We start from the raw sequence: 23,942 nt of genomic DNA on the forward strand, positions 1-23,942 counted from the left end.
CTTCTGATTAAAATAGTTTTTTTGAAAACCCCTTTCTTTCCAAAATAAGTCCGGACACACCTACATCAATGTACTAGTATGGTTTAAAATTACCATAAAATATCTACTTAGCTTCAGCAAGCTAAGCTTAATGTCAAAAGTTCCTTCATGATCATATTTCCATCTGTAAAAGAAAGAACTGAACTGAAAGAGCTTTCCTATTCTTCAGTTACACAGAGCTGATATGGACCCCTACAAACTCAGGAAAATGTATACCTGAAGCCACATGCTCATATAATTGGAAGCACATAGCGTAGATTAAGAATCAAGTCAGTGATCTAAAAAGAAATGATACAAATGAACTTACAAAACAGGAGACTCACAGACTTAGAGAAAGAACGTATGGTTGCCGGGCTGGGGAGGGATGAGGGAAAGGGATAATTAGAGAGTTTGGGATATACATGTACACACCACTGTATTTAAAATGGGTTACCAGCAAGGACCTACTGTGTAGCACATAGAACTCTGCTCGATGTTATATGGCAGCCTGGATAGGAGAGGAGTTTGGGGGAGAATGGATACATGTATATGTATGGCTCAGTCCCTTCCCTGTTCATCTGAAACTGTCACAATGTTAATTGGCTATACCCCAAGACAAAATTAAAATTTTGAAAAGAAAAAAGAAGTCAGTATAGCATATATACTTGCTGGACACAGTATAGCATAGTGGCTAAAAGAGTGACTCTGGAGTTGAATGAGATTTGAATCCTGGCTCCTTCGTTTACTGGTTTGGGGGACCCTGGACAAATCATTTCTGTGCTCGTCTGAAGTTTAGCATGAAAATAATGGTACTTTTCTCATAGGGTTGTTGAAAGGAGCAAATGAATGATTTAATCTTTTAAATGATTTTTAAAGCCTGGTACATAGAAAGTGGTTTTATTATAACTATGAAGTGTGAAATATGATAATGTAATGCTATTATATAAGGTCTTATATTTTTTATATCTTTAGGATGCTAAAGAGCAACTAAGCCCTTTGGAAACAACACTGGAAAAATTTCAGCAGGAGAAAGAAGAATTAATCAACAAAAAAAATACCAGCCACAAAATAGCACAAGATAAAGTAAGATTTTGTTTATTTATCAAAAACATTTTTTTTAATTATTATATTAAAAGCACCAAGTTGGACACTAATATTTCACATGAAATTAAAAGCATGATAAAATGACATTTGTGACATAATATTTGTGACATAATCTTTTTTAAATAAGGATTAATTGTAAATTATTTTACTTTTTTTGTATTATTTTGCTTCTTGATTTGAACTATTAATAGAAATTTGAGAATTGAGAGCTTTTAATCTAATCCCATAGGTAATAAAGGGAGGTCATAAAATTTGATTTGAGATAAAATGTGTCAGTGATGGAAACTGGAACCCAGTGTTTCTAACTTCCAAGCCCATGTTTCACTGTATGCTCCTGTTACGTTTTTGTTACCTTAATATAAGATATTCCTTGGAAATAAATCTTCCTAAATGCCTACTCCCAATATTTAATAGACATTTTTCTACAGATAAATGAAATCAAAGAGAAGGTTAAAAATATTCACAGTTACATGAAAGACATTGAGAATTATATTCAAGATGGAAAAGATGACTATAAGAAGGTAACTAAAACTACTTAATTGAATATAATTTAAAATGATTTGTTTATATTTTTATTTCTTGTGCTTAAGAAATTTTCTTTTGTAGCAAAAAGAAACTGAACTTAATAAAGTAATAGCTCAACTAAGTGAATGCGATAAACACAAAGAAAAGATTAATAAGGAAATGGGAATCATGAGACAAGATATTGATACACAGAAGGTAAGTCCTTTTTTTGCTGATGATTTATGGTGGTTTTTATACCAGTAACATTCTTACCTTTTTTATTTTTTACTCTTCAATACTTGCATTGATAGATATGAAAACAGTAGGGAAAAGCAATTCTTATGTATATATTTATATAAAAAGTATGTTTCTCTTTTACGTTATTGAGAGACAAAGCAAATTTTCCTGTGGCACTATAAAAAGAGACATATTTTTATTTGTAAAATGAAATTTTACAAAAGTACACTTGATGTAACTTAAGTTATTGTGATTCTTTTGAGCATAACATTTGTTTTCTGATTGTATTCTTTTTTTTTATTGAAGTATATTTGGATTACAGTGTTGTGTCAGTTACTGCTGTACAGTGACGTGACTCAGTTATGTATTACATACACACTCTTTTTCATATTCTTTTCCATTATGGTTTATCACAGGATAGTGATGTAGTTCCCTGTGCTGTACAGTAGGCCTTTGTTGTTTATCCATTCTCTATCTTGCAGTTTGCATCTGCTAATCCCAATTCCCAGTCCCCAGCCTCTCTCACATCCCTCCCCATTGGCAACCACTAGTCTTCTTTCTGTGTCCATGATTCTGTTTCATGTGTGTGCATGCGTGCTCAATCGTGTCTGACTCTTTGTGACCCCATGGAATGTAGCCCACCAGGCTCCTCTGTCCATGGGATTTCTCAGGCAAGAATACTGGAGTGGGTTACCATTTCCTTCTCCAGGGGGTTTTTCTGACCCAGGGATTGAACCCGCGTCTCTTGCATCTCCTGCAGTGGCAGGTGGATTCTTTACCACTGTGCCACCATAGGTTCATTTGTATCATATTTTAGATTCTCTATATAAATGATATCATATGGTATTTGTCTTTGTTTTTCTGACTTCATGTAGTGTAATCTTTAGTGGCATCCATGTTGCTGCAAATAGAGTTATTTCATTCTTTTTAATGGCTGAGTAATACTCCATATGTATGTACCACATCTTTAATTCATTTGTCAGTGGACATTTAGGTTACTTCCATGTCTTGGCTATTGTGAATAGTGCTGCTGTGAATGTGGGGCTGCATGTATCTTTTTGAATTATAATTTCATCTGGATGTATGCCCAGGAGTGGAATTGCTGGTTCATATGGTAATTGTTTTCAATTTTCTGAGGAACCTCCATACCATTTTTCCACAGTGGCTGCACCAATTTATAGTCCCACCAACAGGGTAGGAGGGTTCCCTGAGAAAAGCAATTCTAATAACATTGTGATTTCTTCTTTCCTTTTTTGTTTTCCTTGGTAAAAATTTAAACATAAAAACATAAAAGTCTCCCTCCCCTGCTGACAATTGTCAGTCTCACTTCTCTATATTATTCTTAAATGTTGTAAGTAGACTATATGTTTTTCATTTGATTCCTTTATTTGCTTTCTCTATTAAAGAAATTAATTTCTACTGTATAATTAAAATCACATTGAGAAAATAATTTTCAACATGTCTTATATGAACATGATGGTTAATATCTTTAAAAACTAGACCATTTCTCTGTTCTTGCTGTTTTGAACAAAATTTGATGTTTGAATGCTTTAAACACTTGGTTATAAATAATGGTTAAAATCTCTTTAAAGATTAGCCATATGTGCAGATTCTCTGGCCATAGTGCCAGGAATGTTAAATATGTATATCAGTTCAGTTCAGTCACTCAGTCGTGTCCGACTCTTTGTGACCCAATGAACCACAGCATGCCAGGCCTCCCTGTCCATTACCAACTCCCAGAGTTTACCCAAACTCATGTTCATTGAATCGGTGATGCCATACAACCATCTCATCCTCTATTGTCCCCTTCTCCTCCTGCCCTCAATCTTTCCCAGCATCAGGGTCTTTTCAAATGAGTCAGCCCTTCGCATCAGGTGGCCAAAGTATTGGAGTTTCAGCTTCAACATCAGTCCTTCCCATATGAGTATCAGTCAGAGGTAAATCGAATCTCTGCCATCTAATAAATGCTATATAAATTCATAAAAATAAATGGTAACTATATAAATAGTTACCATTAGCTTATTATGTGTGTTTTCTATTTAAGATCACAATCTATAAATAAAGTCCATACAACTATATGGAGATAATTAAGATAATACCAGTCTGTGACCCTTTTCAAGTTGATGGTCTAAATTTAGTAGATCTGACTACATTAGTTTACTTTTATAACCTACCTTGTTTTAGAAGTTGTTTACTAATTATTTACATAAAGCAATGCTAAGTAATAATGAGAAAATGAAACAGTGTAGAAATAAGGATAAGAAGAAGGCAGTGAAGCAGGAGAGTACTAAGTATATAAAATGTAGGCCATGAAATCTGATATGCTTGCTGAAGATCTCAGTAGTCACATGAAAAGAGAAAGTCATAATTAAGATTCACATTGTCTCAAAACTAAAAACAAACCAGTTTCTTGGACTGAGACCAGAGAAAAATGTCTCTGTAGGCATTCATGGAAAGAAAGGGAGACACTGTATAGATTAATAGAAACCAGGTCTTCAACAGACTTCCTGAGGCCTTTTTTTTTTACAGTGTGTTTCAGTACCTTTATTATCCCCTGAGGAAGGTTCTGTAGAAAGTGGTATGCTTGGAGCCTAAAATAAACATTAGAGTGTTTGGAGAGCAAAAGTTAGCTATCAGTTCATTTCAGTTCAGTCACCCACTCTTTGCGACCCTATGAATCTCAGCACGCCAGACCTCCCTGTCCATCACCAACTCCCGGAGTTCACCCAAACCCACGTCCATCGAGTCGGTGATGCCATCCAGCCATCTCATCCTTTGTCGTCCCCTTTTCCTCCTGCCCCCAATCCCTCCCAGCATCAGAGTCTTTTCCAATGAGTCAACTCTTCACATGAGGTGGCCAAAGTACTGGAGTTAGCTATAGGCACCTATCAAAATCACATGGGTTTTCCCCACTCCTAAGTATATAACCAAGAACTTAAAAAATATATTTGCAAGCTGCTGCCACTGCTGCTAAGTCACTTCAGTCATGTCTGACTCTATGCAACCCCATAGACAACAGCCCACCAGGCTCCCCCGTCCCTGGGATTCTCCAGGCAAGAACACTGGAGTGGGTTGCCTTCCCTCTCCAATGCATGAACAGAAAAGTGAAAGTGAAGTTGCTCAGTCGTGTCTGACTCTTAGCGACCCCATGGACTGCAGCCTACCAGGCTTCTCGCCCATGGGATTTTCTAGGCGAGAGTACTAGAGTGGGTTGCCATTGCCCGCTCCAATATATTTGCATAAAATATGGAAAACAGCCCAAATTGGTTATCACCTGATGAATGGATGAACAGAATGTGGTATATTCATATATATTTGCCAGGAATCTCCAGAGAAACAGAACCAATAAGAGACTGATAAATACAGATAAAGATATAGACAAAGATAGTTATCGTAAGGAATTAACTCAAGTGATTGTGGAGGCTGAGAATTCCCAAGATTTGTGGTTGGCAAGCTGGAGACCTAGGAGAGCTGATGGTGTAGTTCTGGCCTGAGAACTAGGAGAGCTAAAATATTCTCTCGTTCCAAGAAGAGCCAAGGTTTCACCTTAAATATGAAAACAGGAAAAAAAAAACACACCATCCCAGCTCATACAGTCAGGCAGGATGATTGTTCAGGTCTTTAGTTGAATGGATATGATCCATCCACATTAGGAAGGGCAGTCTGCTTTATTCCGTCTACCAATTTAAATTTTAATCTCACCCAGAATCATAGACAGAATAATGTTTGACCAGTGTCTAGGCACCCTGTGGTGTCAAGTTGACACATAAAATTAACCGTCATGGAATATTAGTGAAGTCACTCAGTCGTGTCCGACTCTTTGTGACCCCATGGACTGTAGCCTACCAGGCTCCTCTGTCCGTGGGATTTTCCAGGCAATAGTTACTGGAGTGGATTGCCATTTCCTTCTCCAGGGGATCTTCCCGACCCAGGGATCAAACCCAGGTCTTCCGCATTGTAGACAGATGCTTTACTGTCTGAGCTACCAGGGAAGTCCTCATGGAATATTACTCAACCATTAAAAGTAAGGAAATAATAGATGCTCTGATCTGGACAAACCTTGAAAGCATTATGCTTAAATGTAAGAAGTCAGTCACAAAAGACCATAATGTATGATTCTATTAACATGAAATGTATAGAATAGGCAAATCATAGAGACAGAAAACAGATTAGTGTTGCTTGGGAAGGAGAGAAAAGGGAATAGAGAGTGACTACTAATGGGTGTGGAGTTTGGGGGGCAATAAAATGTGCTGGAATTGGCACTTTATGAATACACATGAATTGTACACTTTAAAGTGGCAAATTTTATGGTATATGAATTACATCTCAATTAAAAAAAGTAAATCGCCTGGGTTATTGAAAATACACATCTGTCTCCATTCCAGATCAATAAATCAGAACCTCTGGGGCATGGGCAGAGGCATGTATATTTTGTTAAAGGTCCTCAGGGGTTCCGATGTATCCCCTTAACTATATATCAGTTACTGAGTCAGAGCACTGTATAGCTTTCAGGAAATTGCTGTATACGTGACATTTTCCCCAACTAGACTCTTGGTGAATTTTGGAATGTAGTTTGTTCAGCATATTACTCTCTCACAGGCACCTATAATGCAGCTAATTTTCATGTTTCCTTTAGGTGGCAAACCGCATGCATCAACTCCTCTCTGAACTGAGTGATTGGGATTACTATCAAACAGTTGAAGAACCTAACAGCATATTTATGTACTTAAGCCCTGTTAATTTACTCCACAGAATTTAAAAATTTGGAAGTTTAATAATCTTCCTCATTTTTCAGATGAAGGAAACTGGAGGTGACCTGACTTGCCAAAGGTCATCAAAGTAATAGAGTCGAACTTGACCCTACATTGTCAAATTGCTAGTATAACGGAAAAACAGTTTTATGACTGCATCTCGTTTTCTCTGATGCTTTATCTCCTTCCTCTAATATTTTATATTTTGAAGACTGTAACTGGAATTTTTACTGCTTAAAGTACAGCACAGATTTGACCCAAAAATATTTCACTAGCTTATTGAGCTAAGCACTGTATTTAATACTTTTTATATACAATAACTACTTTAATATTCAAAGTAGTTCTCTTGACAGGTGGTGTTATTATCCCTATGTTACAAGTAAACTGAGGCTCAGAGAATTTAAACTAGTTTGCCTGAGTCATCCTGTTTGAAAGTTGAAGTGCTGAGATTTGAGCCTAGGTATATCTGACTTCAAAGCCTATATACTCTTTAACTACTGTGCTGTATACTGTCTTCCTGAATGAAAAAGCAATCAGAAGCTGACCTGAAAGAAAGAAATCTCTAGCTTTCTGGTGACCGTGCAGGCTAACAGACCAGGAACATTATTTCATGCAAAAAATCAGTCTCACCTAAGAATGTGATAGCCCTTCAGAGAATCCTTTCAGGTATTCATGAAAGCAAATTCCATTGTTCTGTTAGATAAAAGCAAGCAATGCCACATTCTTCTGTTCCTAATAAGGAAGAAGTATAAGCATAGTCCCCCATGGAAGAATCTTAGGGAGTCATAGCAGCTGTGGTGGTACATTAGGTTGCCTTGGCAACAAAAGGTAGTTTACAACTATATCGTTTTCGTCGTCTCTAGCTTATAATGATGCCTTTAATAGATATGTATATATTTACATAATTAGTTCTAGGAAGACTGAAAGGAGCCTTAATGAAGTTAAAAACAAAAAACAAAAAAACAGCAAAACTTGGAATAGTGATTTATAGATGGGCAGGATTGGATGTGAACATTAAGCATGTGAGAGAAGTGGCTTCCCTTCTGATCTCCCACTTCCCAAAACCGTGGTGACTCTGGTGTCATTACTTTGGCAACAAAATGTTATCAAAGATGTGCCTCCTCCCCTCACCCCCACTTCCCTCCACACTGAGTTTTTCTCAGGTTGCTGTTGAAGGGTCTTCTTTGAAAAGGCCTGACTCCAAACTTAAGGTAAATTTTTTATATTCAGGCTCTTTTGGGCCGAGCCACCATTTTTTTGCAGGAAGACTTTTTCTCCCTAAGCTGCAAAGAGTCAACTTATAAATTGTATTCTGTTCATCTCTTGACAACATAGTCCATTACAATCACCAGGGAAACTACTGAAATAACGGGGTGGTGCTGCTGCCACCAAATGATTTAATGGTTGCTTTTTAAGGACAGAACTACTCAACAAGAACAGCTAAATTTAAAGTTTTTCAGTTCAATTCAGTGGCCAGAAAAAAATGTCATCAAGTATATAGACATACTATTTTTGTGAAATTTCTTACTGCCTTGTCAGCTTGAAGGTAAAGATCTTATCTGACATACAGTATATAATGGTCTTGGCACATGTTAGTAGACAAATACAACTAGGGAAAAAAAGTGGGGGAGTCTTTGATAGTAGTCTTGCTCTCTTGTATCTCTTAGATCAGTGGGCTCCATTTTGAGGTTCTTAGGAAAGATGATCCTATGGGGCCTAGGTATGAAATACTGAAAATCTAGTTGTAGCATTTTCTCTCATCATTTAAATGTCTGTTTTGTGTGTATATGGGCCTTCCAGATTTGTCTAGGCCTGGAGGTCCCTTTACACTGGCTTCTCCCTCTGCTGAGTTACACATGAGTCTAAGGCAGAATTGGTACTGCCTGTTGCCAGTTACCTGCTATGAATCACATGTTGGTAACTTGATTATTTTTGTTAATGAATTTCATATTTACATTTAGATACAAGAAAGGTGGCTACAGGATAACCTTACTTTAAGAAAAAGAAATGAAGAACTAAAAGAAGTTGAAGAAGAAAGAAAACAACATTTGAAGGAAATGGGTCAAATGCAGGTTTTACAAATGAAAAAGTGTGTTTTTAAAAATATTCTTTAGTTTAAATAAAGGTCCTTATTATTGACATGTGAAATATATTCAATGCATTTTTTTTTTAAAGAATTTAAACCTGTGGCCAAAGTGTCCTTTCAAACTTGAAAGAAGGTGGGCACCTGCATACAAATACGTTTAATGGCTTTATAAACCAAATTACTGAAGAAGTAGTAATAGAATTTATAGTCACGTTGTAACTATGCAGTGATAGCCAGTATTAAAAATATCTAATTCACAGCCTTGAGCAAGCCTGCTTCACAAGTGAATGATAGGAAGAATATCTGGCCTCTGAACCCTGCCTGGGTCAGTGCTTATGCATTCTGTAATTGCTAGTGGCGTTACAGCCAGTTCTTTGTCCTTGGTGACCCATTGTACATGGTCCCAGGTATAATTATGTGCCAGCCAGAGCATTTGATTAATTAGATTCTTCTTTCATCTGGTTTTGTTGATACTTATTATAGTTGCTATCTTCCTGCTACAGCAGAAAAGATTTTATTCTTGGTTTCTTTGCCTTAGGAATTCTGTAGGAAGCTGGCTGATGCTGAGGCATTAGTCTGGTGTTAAAGGTTGTACTAGCCAAACAGAGTTTTTGGTCCCACCTCAGCTGGTTAGATATACTCATTCTTTCAGCCATTCCTTATGGAATTTTCATTTTTCTTCTTGACTTCACAAAGAAATCTGGATCAAAGAATGCTTATGTTTTTCTGAAAGATATAATAAATTGAAATTTAATTTAGTTATTAAAACCTAACAAATAGTTACTCCTGTGTTGTTATAAATTCTCTTTGTTTGGCCATTTTCAATCTCATATATCAAGGAAATAAGACTTAACTAGAAGAGCTCTTTATCTTTCAGCCTGTTTGTTTTTTATGCATTAGGACACTGAGACCCAGAAAAAAAAGATAATAGGAAGTTAGAATGAAAGCCAGGAACATGACCCAGATATCCTAGCTTCCAGGCTGCACTCTTTAACATTGTAATGTTGGTGCTCTTGGTGCCAAGTTGGGTGGGGGGAAAGCTTATAGAAAAAGTCTTTAAATGAAACCGTATATTCCTTGCTACTAAAGACCAAAATCAGATATTTTTATAATTCCTTCTGTAATTGGCACATAAAAGTGCTTTTCACATTCATTCAGACTGCTAAGCACAACTGCTCTTTTTCAAACCTTTCTTCAACCAGGACACAACAGCAGTGTCAACAAAACAGAAATCAGGCCAGTTCTTTAAGGATATTCATAAACTTGAGAGGCATGCTTGGCAAATAAGAGGACACTTAATAAGTAATTGTTGAATGAAAAATTTTAAAGCATATGTTAAAATCTGCATTATCTACCAAGTTATGATAAAAGTTTAAGTATTTTACTTTTTGATCAGTGTGATGCTTTTTATACTTATGTAAGAGAAATTTTGTTTTCATAGAGGAAAATAAACTATTAGTAGTATTACTGCATAAATTAATAGTTTGAGATAAAATTTTATTTTGTCTAACATACTGTGAACAAACTGATAAAGCCTGTTAGTAACTTCTCAGAGTTGTGCACTTAGTTCACAATGAGAAGTTCGTAAATTTGTAATATTAATCGCCAAAAGTACTTTACTTAGGTTAATGTGTAAACATCAGGAACTTTTTCAGTGTTCACATGTTATGAGAGTCCTTTATTCAGCACACACAAATCAGCTGTTTAGAAACCTGGATGCTTCAGAGATTTGAAAAGAAGAAAGTTTTCTTTAGTATTGAAGCCTTAAAGAAAAAGCAAGGAAAGACTGTATTCTGATTGCAAAGAGAATGATTTATCTATCTAGCTGAAGAAATCTGGCTTTTCTACTGTAGGCTGCTAAAATCTAAAAATGGTCCTCATTTGTTATTTTCCCTCCTAGTGAACATCAGAAGTTGGAGGAAAAAATAGACAATATAAAAAGAAATCACAGTTTGGCAATAGGACGACAGAAAGGTTATGAGGAAGAAATTATTCATTTTAAGAAAGAACTTCGAGAACCTCAATTTCGGGATGCTGAGGAAAAGTACAGGGAAATGATGATTATTATGAGAACAACAGAGCTTGTGAACAAGGATCTGGACATCTATTACAAGACCCTCGACCAGTAAGTACTGGGGATTTGGTTCCTACTGCAATCAGTATCAACTAGCATAATTTAGTCTTACCACTCCCTTTTAACTTTTTTAATGTATTTCATACCTAGCAGAGAATAGAAAAATATATGTATGTATGTTAAGCAAAGCATGCTTACTTAAATTACGAAATTAAGTTATAAGGCATATTAATATTAATGAGCATCATGATCCCACCCCCATACCCAATCTGAGAACTCTACCATTATCACTAACTACTGTCCACTGAGATGCTCCTCCTCATCTCAACCACTTGTCATCCCCACTCCCTGTAACTGCTGACACAGATTTTTGCTATCTCTGCTTTAAAAAAATAATTTTGTAAAGTGTTTCACTTTTTTAGCTTTTTTTAAAAAATGATATTGTTTTGTTTTGTTTTGCTTTTATTAAGTTGCTTATAGCTATGGTTTATGCATTTTCAGTGCTGTATAGAATTCTGTTGTGGAAATATACCATAATGTATCCATTTTCTGGTAGACGGAGTTTGGGTTGTTGCCAGGCCTTTGCTAATCTAACCCTTATTGCCAGGAGCATTTGTGTCGTGTTGTGGAGTAAAAATGTAATAAGAGATTCTCTGGAGTACACGTGGGAGTAAAATTGCTGGGTTGCAGGGTATGCTCAGTTTCACAAAATAATGTTAAATTATTTTCTAAAGTAGTTTTAATGATTTATACCACTAACAGGATATAATAGTTACCTTTGATGTATGTTGTGACATTGATTTTGCCGATTTTGTTTTTGCAGTTTAATGGGTTTTAAATGATAAATCATTGTGGTCTTCATTTGTAAGTCCCTTGATTTAAAAAAAAAATTTTATTTCGGTTTTGCTGGGTCTTCATTACTGTGGGGCGTTTTTTTCTAGTTGTGGGGAGTGGAGGGCTACTCTCTAGTTGCGTTGTGCGGGCTTCTCTCATTGCGGTGGCTTCTCTTGTTGTAGAGCACAGGCTTTAGGGTGTGTGGGCTTCAGGAGTTGCCATCCCTGTGCTCCAGAGCATAGGCTCAGTAATTGTGGCACACAGGCTCTCTAGTTGTGGCAGATGGGTTTTAGTTGCTCTACTGCTCTGGGATCTTCCTGGACCAGGGATTGAACCTGTGTCTCCTGCACTGGCAGGCGGATTCTTTACCACTGAACCACGAGGAAAGCCTTGCTGTCCCTTGATTTCTAATGATGCTGAACATCTCTGATCATGTTTTTTCTTTGAAATATTTGTATTTTGTACATTAAAAATGGGTACAAACCATTTTTAATGTATTATTGATGGTCTTACAGATTTGCATGTGTTCTTTTATCTTTTCTGAATTTTAATTTTTTGTTATAGGTGTTATAATTATCAGGTTTTTTTGTATTTATCTTTTTACTTTCTTTCTTTTTTTTTTTTTTAATTTTATTTTTAAACTTTACATAATTGTATTAGTTTTGCCAAATATCAAAATGAATCCGGCACAGGTATACATGTGTTCCCCATCCTGAACCCTCCTCCCTCCTCCCTCCCCATACCATCCCTCTGGGTCGTCCCAGTGCACTAGCCCCAAGCATCCAGTATCGTGCGTCGAACCTGGACTGGCAACTCGTTTCATACATGATATTTTACATGTTTCAATGCCATTCCCCCAAATCTTATAGTGTCTTTTAATAAACAGATTTGATTCTTAGGTAGTTATATTTACTCATCTTTTTAGGTTAGCTCTTTTGTGTCTTGTTTAAAAAATCCTTCCCTATTCCTATATTTTCTTCTAAAAGTTTTAAAGTTTTGCTTTCACACTCAAATACATCTAAGTATCTAATTCTAAATTGAATTTTGTGCACAGTATAAGGTAGGAATCCAGTTTCTTTTTTTTCCTATGGATACCAGTTTCCTGGCTAGTATACCATGTGTTGCATGGGTCATTTCTGGGTTTCATAATTCATTGGTCAATTTGTGTCATTACCAAGATTGTCTTAATTACTATAACTTTACAGTATAGGTTAGTGCGTGGGAAAATTTTATTTTTTATTCAGTCTGTCCATCTTTGTCTTTTTTGGAATGTAGTTGCTTTACAGTGTTGTGTTTGCTGTACAACAAAGTGAATCAACTCATTTTTGTCTTTTAACTAGTGAATTTAGTCCATTCATTTCATTGTGATTGATTACTTAGTTGTATTTATTTGCTTTTTTTCCTACTTCCCTGACTTCTATGGGATTGGTTTATTTTTCTTTATTCATCTTTTCCCCCTTCTTTGGGTTGTAAATAATATGCTTTAGTTATTTGGATGTTTCCCTTTACTTTTTTTTAACATTCATATTCGACCTAAAAATCGAGTGTTTTGATTCCCAAAGGGGTCCTAGAGCAACATTACCAGCATCACCTTGGAACTTACTAGAATGAAAATTCTCAGTCTCCACTCCAGATCTGTTACATTAGAAATGTTATGGACAAGGCTTAGCAGGCCGTGCTTTAACAAGCCTTCCAGGTGATTACAGTGCACATCGAAGTTTAAGAACCGTGGCTCTGATATGACTTGCTTTACGTTCTTCCAAAATGTTCATTTCTCCTGTCTGCTGTGTTTCTATTGCCTGGTATTTTCATTTAACCTTATTTTTATATGTCAGATTAGAAAATAATTAATGTGGTTCATAGTCAGGGCTTATTCATAATAAACCCACATGTTTACCAATTTCTTACAAATCTCATTCCCTCCTTCTTTAGGTTCAGTTTCTTTCTTTTTTTGAAGTATATCCTTTAATAGTTTTTTTCAGTGAAGAATTGTGAGTAGTAAATTCTTTTTCAGTCTGAAAATCTTTGCTCTCAATCTTGATACTTTAGGTGAGCAGAGTTCTAGATTGAAAGGATGTTTTTTTCTTTCAGTACTTTGAAAATATTCCATTTCTTCTTGATCTCCATGATTGCTGTTGAGAAATCATTCTAATTATTCCTTTGGAAGTAACCTGCCTTTCTTTTTCTTCTGGTTCTTTTGAGAGTTTTCCCTTATCTCTTGTATTCTGCATTTTTTTGGAGTGTGTCTAGATGTAGGTTTACTAGTTCTGTTTAAGAATTATGCCTATTGATCTGAGGATTGATACCTTTCATTAATTTTGGAAAATTCTCATGTATTCTGTCTTCAGATATTATCCTTTCCCCATTTCTTACTATTTCTTCCCTCCTTCATTTGTCATTGGACATAAATAAACCTTATTCTTTCCTCCACATTGCTTAATGCCTCTTGCATATACTGGTAATTCCCTGGGTAACACCCTGATGAAGACCTTCCAGTGCACAGATTCTTTAGCTGCTGCTTATACTGCCTGTTGAGGTGTCCATTTTTAATCTGCTTTTCATTTCAATATTTCAAGACATTTTTCAATTCTGTAAGTTTTATTTTACTCATTTTCAGAAATTTTTATTTTTCTTAATGTATTTTCTCCTTAGTGTTTTGATTCCTTCTTGTATGTCTTTTGGGACTTCCCTGGTGTGCAGGGGTAACGCGTCTGCCTACAGTGCGGGAGACCTGGGTTCAATCCCTGGGTCAGGAAGATCCTCTGGAGAAGGAAATGGCAACCCACTCCACTACTCTTGCCTGGAAAATCCCGTGCATGGAGGAGCCTAGTAGGCTACAGTCCATGGGGTCGCAAAGAGTCGGACTCATTTTAAATATAGATTATATTCTTTTTCACAGTCATTTTTTTATTTCACACTTTTAGGAGTCTATTTCTGCTGTATTGTGTGCTGACTCTAGCTCTAGGGAATTATTTCTTGGGTTTCATGTAGTATTTAATTGTAAACTCATCTTTAATGGTGACTTTTTTTCCCCTCTGTGAAGCGCCCCTGTGACTTTTTTATGTGGATGTCCTTTCACTTGGTTGTTTTGTTATCTGTTAGGCACTCGAGGGCTAACACTGGTCTGAATCTAGTTTTTAATGTTAATTTTTCAATTTGGAAGTTCCTGAACTACACTGGTGGTCTAATAAAGGACCTTAAACTCTTGGAAGGGATTTGCCAGAACTTTGAACTCTCAGCTTACTAATTTTCCACTTTTTCACTGAAGTTACTATTCAAGAGTCTCAGCCTTTATGTTGGGAGTCACTTGTCTTTGCCTCACTTGGGCCCTATACCTCATCTTCTGTCCTAGGTGAGAATACCTAAACCCTGGGTTATGAAAATAATAACTAAATTCAGCTGCAGGTATCATATCACACACTGACCATTCTGGTTTTTAGTTCTCTGTTTCCACCACATAGAGAGTTGCCTTTCTTGTAAATTCAGCTATACTGTAAAATAATTTTTGTTCTAAATTTGTCTAGGATTTCTAAGTATTTTATCAAGAGAATGATCAGTTACCTTAGATTTTGTTTGTTACTGTTTTCTAAAAAGGAATATATCCTCCTCGATAGAATCTATGTTTTAAGGCTTCTTCCGGAAAGAGCCTAGTGAACAGACCAGCCTCAGCGTTGGGAATCAGACCACAAGGCTCAGGAGGGCAGGAAGACCCCACTTTTCAGTATGAGGATTCTTCTAGTTCATGATGATAGCAAGGGTGGCCCCAGAATCACTTAGCTGTAACTCTGGCATGTACAGGTTTTGGAGAGTACATAGTCTTTTAAGATAAGTGAAAACTGGAACTGAGCCAATTGTGTTAGTCATTTTTAAAAATAAATACTAGTAAGGTTTTTGTTGGATTAAGTTCGGCTTCTGTAATGAAGGAACACATCTTTTGTCCTCGTTCTCAGTGAGCAAATAGGTTATTAACATTACAATGCTCCTTGGGTTCAGAAAGGCTCATGGATATGTATGTGTGTACCAACTAGGAACTTTTGGTTTTAACATCTTCAAATATTGAAATCTCCCCTAGATTTTTAGGTCCAGCAGTTTAAGTTGTTGAGATTTCATGTTCTGAAATAAGAGCAAATGCAGGACATTATTAAAGAGTCCTTGCCTGGTAGACTATTACATATACAACATTTGTCTTTTTTTAAAAAAACTTCCATAATTCTTTTTAGTATATCCAGCTATAGGCATATATGCCTGTAGAAGGCTTATTACTTTTTGAATTCTTTAACAGCTGATGCTGTGTATGTGGTAAACGTTCCAAACATTTGTTGAGTGCTAAGGAATAGGAAACCCAATCCTTACTGGCAAGTTTATTTGAAGAGACAAAAATCGAAACAGGTTTTTATCAGTAAATATCTGTACAGAATAGGATAACTTAACTTGGTTTTGATGAAAAAAGTAAGCTGAGTCTTAAACAGCAAGAACTGTTTGTATAAAAGTTGATAAATTGTACCTTTTCGAGGCCTGAAAAAAAATCCATAATTTGTTAAAAGTATTGTCTCTAGTCTCTAGAGATTATCTGAATGTGACTTGACATTTAGCAAATTATTTAAATACCCTGAGCTTCCGTTTTCTTATCTATAAAACAAATTTTTTTAAGTCCATTATAGCAGTCATCGTAGAGTCAAAATTAAAAGGGAAACTCACAGGCCATTTAGTCCGGCTCTCCTTGTCATGTTACAGTCTTTAATGTATATTGTTAAATTCTCTATTTCTTAAGGGCACTAAGGAACTTGACCAAGAAAGCATAGGTTTTATCTAAAGCGTATGTTTCTATCTAAACATGCTTTAAGACTAAATTTCTCGGGCAGGGGCTGTGCAGAGGAGATACTAATAGTAATTAAATACTTAATATATGTTGTTTAGTTGCTCAGTCATTTCCAGCTCTTTGCGACTGCAGCATGCCAGGCTTCCCTGTCCGTCACCAGCTCCCGGAGCCTACTCAAACTCATGTCCATGGAGTTGGTGATGCCACCCAACCATCTCATCCTCTGTCGTTCCCTTCTCCTCCTGTCTTCAGTCTTTCCCAGCATCAGGGTCTTTTCCAGTTAGTCAGTTCTTCGCATCAGGTGGCCAAAGTATTGGAGTTTCAGCTTCAACATCAGTCCTTCCAATGAATATTCAGGACTGATTTCCTTTAGGATAGACTGGTTGGATCTCCTTGCAGTCCAAGGGACTCTCAAGAGTCTTCTCCAGCACCACAATTCAAAAGCATCAATTCTTCGGCACTGAGCTTTCTTTATAGTCCACCTCTCACATCGATACCTGACTACTGGAAAAATCATAGCTTTGACTCTACAGATCTTTGTTGGCAAAGTAATGTCTCTGCTTTTTAATATGTCTGTTACAGCTTTTCTTCCAAGGAGCAAGCATCTTTTAATTTCATGGCTTCAGTCACCATCTGCAGTGATTCTGGAGCCCAAGAAAATAGTCTATCACTGTTTCCATTGTTTCCCCATCTATTTGCCATGGAGTGGTGGGACCAGATGCCATGATCTTTGTTTTTGGAATGTTGAGTTTTAAGCCAGCTTTTTCACTCTTCTCTTTCACCTTCATCAAGAGGCTCTTTAGTTCCTCTTCACTTTCTACCATATGGGTGGTGTCATCTGTGTTAGCCATAATTTAATTGAATTCTATCTCGACAAACTGTGGAAAATTCTTAAAGAGATGGGAGTACCAGAACACCTTACCTCCTGAGAAATCTGTATGCAGGTCAAGAAGCAACAGTTAGAACCGGCCATGGAACAATGGACTGGTTCCAAATTGGGCAAGGAGTATGTCAAGGCTGTATATTATCACCCTGCTTATTTAACTTATATGCAGATTACATCATGAGCAATTCCGGCTGGATGAAGCACAAGCTGGAATCAAGATTGTTGGAAGATATATCAATAACCTCAGATATGCAGATGATACCACCCTTATGGCAGAAAGCCATCACTTCATGGCAAGTAGATGGGGAAACAATGGAAACCGTGACAGCCTTTATTTTCTTGGGTTCCAAAATCACTGCAGATGGTGACTGCAGCCATGAACTTAAAAGACGCTTGCTCCTTGGAAGAAAAGCTCTGACCAACCTAGCCAGCATATTATAAAGCAGAGACAATACTTTGCGGACAAAGGTCTATATAGTCAAAGCTACAGTTTTTCCAGTAGTCAGTTTTGGATGGGAGAGTTGGACCATAAAGAAAGCTGAGTGCCAAAGAATTGATGGTTTTGAACAGTGGTATTAGAGGAGACTCTTGAGAGTCCCTTGAACCTCAAGGAGATCAAACCAGTCAATCCTAAAGGAAATCAGTCCTGACTATTCATTGGAAGGACTGATGCTGAAGCTGAATGAAGCTCCAGTACTTTGGCCACCTGATGCAAAGAAATGACTCATTGGAAAAGACCCTGATGCTGGGAAAGACTGAAGGCAAGAGAAGGGGATGACAGAGGATGCGATGGTTGGATGGCATCACCAACTTCTTGGACTTGAGTTTGAGCAAGCTCTGGGAGTTGGTGGTGGTGGACAGGGAAGCCTGGCATGCTACAGTCCATGGGGTTGCAAACATCAGTCACAACTGAGCGACTGAACTACTGGTATAGACCTGTAAAGAGCAAGTATTCATCAGAGAGACCAAGCAGACTGTCCAAAATTACCCAGCTAAGTGGTAGCGATGAAATTAGATCTCAGAACTAAGGCCTTTCTATTCCCACTGTGCTGTGCTGCTACCACCATCCGTCCCCCCTCTTTTTTAACCTTTAAAAAACAAATATTTATATTAAAATTTTTTCCTTTACTTAACTCATGCTTCTTGGTTAAGAGCCACAATAGTCAATTTATATATTTTATACCTCCTCAGCAAACTGCGTATATATGTATGTGCAAAATATATCTTGTCGTGTGCATTAGGACTTTGTTCAATTAAGATTTGAGTGCTTGTACATTTGGTAAGGTTTAGATGTTGTATACTAAGTATGTAGAGATGAAGAAACAAAGTTCAGAAATAAATCCGTAAATGGTGAAAATTAACCATGATGATGGGAATAACTGAGGGTCTACTTTAGGCCTTTTCTAAGGCAGGATCTTTTTTGAGAATGTGACATTTAAGCTGAAATGTGATTCATGCAAGATATGCAGAAAGCGGAGATGCAGGCATTCCAGATGGAGAGATAACTGATGCAGAGGCCCTAAGACCAATACAAACATGAGGTGTTCAAGGAATAGGAAGAAGGCAAGCGTGCCTGGCTACAGTGAGCAGGGGAATCAGGTCAGAGGGGAATGGTTCCCAGAGCATGCCATGCCTTGCAGCCTTAGTTAATAGTTCAGTTTTATTCTAAGTGTGATGAGAAGTCACTGGAGTGTTTGAAGCAGGGAGGTAGTATAACCTGATTCATAATTGGAAGAAATCACACTTGTTGCTGTGTGGAGAATGGATTGTGGAGGCACCCAGGAGAGAGTGGTGGACTGGACTAGGATGGTAGCAGTGGAAATGGAGAGAAGTAGATGGGCTCAATTTTTGTTTTGGAAATAGAATTGACAGGTCTTGCTTCTGAACTGAATGTAAGGGAGGAAAGAGGGGGGAAAGGAAGACTGATCCTACATATTTTTTCACGAACAATAGGATGACCGACTCGATGGACGTGAGTTTGAGTGAACTCCGGAAGATAGTGATGGACAGGGAGGCCTGGCGTGCTGCGATTCATGGGGTCGCAGAGTTGGACGTGACTGAACGACTGAACTGAACTGAGGATGTTGGGGGAGCAAATTCCCACTCCCTGAAATGGGCAGGATTGGGGAGGAGAAAGTGTTTTGGACACTTGCAGTTTGAGGTGCACTTTAAGTAGAAATGTCAGGGAGGCAGTTGGATCTATAATTTAGAGTCTAGAGTTCAAGGGGAAGCTATACATTTAGGAATTATCAGGACTGATGCTGAAGCTCAAACTCCAATACTTTGGCCACCTCATGCAAAGAGTTGACTCATTGGAAAAGACCCTGATGCTGGGAGGGATTGGGGGCAGGAGGAGAAGGGGACGACAGAGGATGAGATGGCTGGATGGCATCATCGACTCGATGGACATGAGTCTGAGTGAACTCCGGGAGATGGTGATGGACAGGGAGGCCTGGCGTGCTGCGATTCATGGGGTTGCAAAGAGTTGGACATGACTGAGCGACTGAACTGAACTGATGTAGTATTTAAAGCCATGGAATGAGATTACTAAGTATGGAATAATTGTGGATAGAGATGGGAAGGGTCCCAAAACTCATGTTTACTAATGGAGTGAAGAAGTAGCTGATGAAGAAAGAAAAAAAAAAAAAATTAAAAGGCATAGTAGCTTGAAAACCAAGGAAAGAAACTATTTCAGGAATCTAATGTTATTGAGAGATCAAATGAGATAAGGACTAAGAAGTAACCCTTGATTTGGATAAAATGGAGAATGTTCATGACTTTGAGGAACAAACTTAGTGGCATGGTTGGAACTGAAGCCTTAGAGTTGAGTGAGGAGACAGCAGGTGGCAAGAGATGAAGACAGTGAGTACAGTAAACTCGATTAAAAAAAAAAACTTCCATTGTGAAGAGTAGCAGGAAAACGGGGTTAGGTATGTAGACTGCTTTTATCCTAAATCTTTTTTTTTTTAATCCTAAATCTTAAGTTTAGGTAATTCTGCTACAAAGTAGCTCTTCCTCTTAGTACACTGGCTTGCAGACCTGGGGTTTCATAGATGTTAACTGAATGGAAAACTGTACCTAGAAGCCCTCCAGCTAACCCTGCAAGACCCTGAGAGCACTGACAGCAGGAACAAAAATTCCCTCAGTGAGGCACCTGTTGATTGGGAAAAAAAATCCCTGTTCTGTTCTCTCTGGGGAGATAGAAATATGCCCTGTTTTTCCTGTAAAGTTGTAACCTCTCAGTAGGAGACCATGGTAGGTGGTCCACAGGCTGTATTGACCTGGGCCATGAATAATGAAGGAAGGGCATTTCAGTAGAGAAAAGAGCCTCAATCATAGAGGCATCACACTGAGCAGAGGGCGGGCATATGTGGGAGCTTGTGGGGTTGGGGAGGTACAGGGGTGCTTCCCAACAATTTAGGCTTGCCTCAGAAACAAAGGCAGGCTGTTTACTGAGTTCTGTTGTCTGGCAATTAGATGGATTCTTCTAAATGAGAAGAAAAGAAGTGGTACAGATTTACCCAAAATTGAGTGTTTGTGGGCTTATGCTTGCAACTCTTCTTAAGGTTTATACTAGGAGCCTTAAATTTGCCTTCTCACCTAGAAGAAGAAAGCAGGGTCCAAAATTTCCCTCATTGTCTCACCTCTTAGAAGAAGCATGCAGTCGTCGTAATTGTGCATTCATCTATCTATTTAAGATAACACAGGAAATTAACAGTGCATTTTCAAGAAAAGCTGATTACCATCTGTTATTAGTAATCATCTAAAACCATCACTGATTGTCAGCATTACCAGTGGTCAGAGACACACTCGACAAGGGGAAAACATCCATTATTCAGAATTTACTCTCCCTTATCCACTTCCTTAAAAAAGCCATCAGTTAAAATTAAGTGATTTTGGAATATATCATTCAAAGTACACTGTTCTGCTCTATCCCCAAAATGTTACACTGTTTTCCCCCAAATGTGGAGTGTTGAATATTAAGTCATACTTCTTCTGAGACTCAGTGGAAACATGTAAGTTTTATATCCAGGGCAGCCAACTCTCTCTGAGTCTCTTCAGAACCCAGCTTCTTACACTCAATGAGGGCTTGATGCAGGACTCACCTCATGGCTATCATTCTCATTCTTATCTTAAATACAGCACGGTTTCACATCAGCCCCCATAGCATCAAACAAGTAGATTATAAAACCCAATGATAGCTAGTGGCATTTCACAATGACTTGCAGGTTTTTTTAACCAAATATTTATCAACCACTGTAGCAATAGTGGTTGACCCATTACCTGAATTTTAGAAGCTGATATTTGGGAGTCTGGTCAAAGGAAATTACAGCAGTTCAATAATTTCAAGGGTTTTAGGAAATTAGTTTAATAGTCTTAAAGGGTTTATCTAGAAAAAGAGGACATTTTTCTTATAAATGTGCAGCTTAGGATTGGCAAGTTAGGGATTTTAAAGTGTGCTAAGTAATAAAACTTACTACTAGTTTGGAACACAATACTCAGTAGAATGTGATACTCATCATATCATTTCCCTTATACTAGAGGGCTTCCGCTGACCTATATGTAGGAAGACAGGAAGTTCTCGTGGTGGTAACTACAGTAGGGAAGAGTATTCAATATAATAATGAACAACAAAATTGATCTTAGCCAGTTTTCTGGCAACCTGTATATCTCAGGAAGTGAAGTGAAGCAAAGTAAAAGGTGCTCAGTCGTGTCCAACTCTCTGCAACTCTGTGAACTGTAGCCACTAGGCTCTTCTGTCCATGGAATTCTCCGGGCTAAAATACCAGAGTGTGGAACTAATGAGTGAAGAAGCATATGAGAAATACATAAAATCTATTGAGAGAAAATGGAACCCCTAAATAAACTAGTTTGAAACAACTTAATCTAGCATGGTTGTCTTAAAATTAGGGGTGGATATGTATTTAAAAGCAACTTTTAGGAAAAGAAACCACTTGTAACAATGTTTCCTAAAGAAAATACCCCTTAACTTCCTAATAACTTCAGATAAACACTGCATCTTTTTGACAGCACCCTATGATTTTTAGGCTAGGTGCCAGTTACAATATTCAAAATTCCTGAAATTATCTGTGGTAAAACTAGTTATAAAAATGATGTAATTCAAGGATAACACGGTTATCTTAAGCCTTATATAATTTTGTAACTTGCTTACAGCCATCCCTGGATTTGGGTCAAAATTATCTTCCCACTAGAAATAACTGGCAGGAGAGAAAAGTTTGTTTGTTGTATAGCATCCAGTAAAGAATATTACTATCTTAATTTTGCAATACACTGTGTTTGCTGGTGCTATTTTTACACAGTGAAGCAACAGCCTTGCAGGAGAATAAGAAACACTTTAATAATAAAATATTTCAACTTCTTAATTAAAAAAAATACTGGAGTGGGTTGCCATTTCCTCCTCCATTTGGTACAATTTTATGTGCGAGGATGAGAATAGTATTGTTGGAAAAAGTCTTTGTAAGTATAATCTTTTCTCTGCTTTTATTAGGAAGGCTCGTCTTTGACCCCTTCAATATTTACTGAAATAGCTTGAGTTATGGGGAAATCCAGTTCAAAATTTGCCATTGTACATGCATTTCTGACTCTGAATAGCAAAATGGTAACTAACCTTCCTCAGTAGTTGGAGCCCTGGAGATGGCTTAAATATGAAAGGTGTAACATTTGAAAAGGTGTTTGTCTGGCAGGTGAGGTTTTAGTCTACCTATTTTCTGACCACTCCATTTCAGGCATTCAGTTCTGTGCTAATGACCAAGTCCTGTGATGATTTTAAAAGTGGCCAGAGAGCAGCAGCAAAAACTCTGAACTACTGTCCTGGGGATTCCTAACATGCTTCACCTTGTGACATTGAGAACCCATGTATGCTTAGAAAGTAGACAGCTCCAAGGCTTGCAGAAGCTTTTTATTAAAGGCCCAAGAGTGGAGACAGTTTGACAGCTTAGAACAAAAAGGAAAATCATCTAGAAATTGCTGGGGCAGAAGCCATAGTGCAAAGAGGTGCTGATGGACAGGACAGTCAGCTTGGCATTCAAAGAGTTGCGTGTGAAGAAGGAAGAGGGACATGTATGAAAACAGCTCTACAGACTACATTAGTTCATACTCCTTTTTCTGTCTTTCTCAATAGATTATTTTTTGAGCAGTTTTAGGTTCACAGTAAAATCGAGCAGAAAATACAGAGATTTCCCATATACCTCTGTCTCCAGCCTTCCCTGACCATAGCCTATCCCACAGTCATCCCTGACCAGAGTGGTACATTTGATGAACATCATACTCACCAAAATCTGTAGTTCACATTTGGGTTCACTCATGGTGTTCTGCATTCTCTGCAATTAGACAAATGTTTAATGACATGTAACTAGCCATGTAGCCTGGCGTGCTGCAGTCCATGGGATCCCAAAGAGCTGGACGCGACTGAAGAACAACTGCCCGTATAGTATCATATGGAATAGTTTCACCTGTATGAGTCCTTTTGTCTTTTGGCCTCATTGTGCCCCCTTTCAAACAGTAAATATGCTAGGCCTTTGTCATCTCTGAGGATCACATTGTAAGACTTTCATGGATCACTAGAATTTAAATACCACTAAAACTATCCTTTGTCCTCATAAAATGCA

General features: G+C 37.6%; 1 protein-coding gene across 2 annotated transcripts in view; it reads left to right on the top strand.

The window, feature by feature from the left end:
- The window catches only part of RAD50 (RAD50 double strand break repair protein), a 108,211-nt gene that overhangs the window by 71,016 nt on the left and 13,253 nt on the right, over positions 1-23,942 (top strand). For both annotated transcript variants that reach the window (XM_044947875.2, XM_006046046.4), the window contains 5 exons: positions 991-1,101; positions 1,551-1,643; positions 1,729-1,842; positions 8,576-8,703; positions 10,601-10,825. In XM_044947875.2, the coding sequence (XP_044803810.1) occupies positions 991-1,101; positions 1,551-1,643; positions 1,729-1,842; positions 8,576-8,703; positions 10,601-10,825 (671 nt within the window). The remainder of the gene's footprint in view (positions 1-990; positions 1,102-1,550; positions 1,644-1,728; positions 1,843-8,575; positions 8,704-10,600; positions 10,826-23,942) is intronic.

Source organism: Bubalus bubalis, chromosome 9, assembly GCF_019923935.1.
Source record: "Bubalus bubalis isolate 160015118507 breed Murrah chromosome 9, NDDB_SH_1, whole genome shotgun sequence".
Classification (NCBI taxonomy): domain Eukaryota; kingdom Metazoa; phylum Chordata; class Mammalia; order Artiodactyla; family Bovidae; genus Bubalus; species Bubalus bubalis.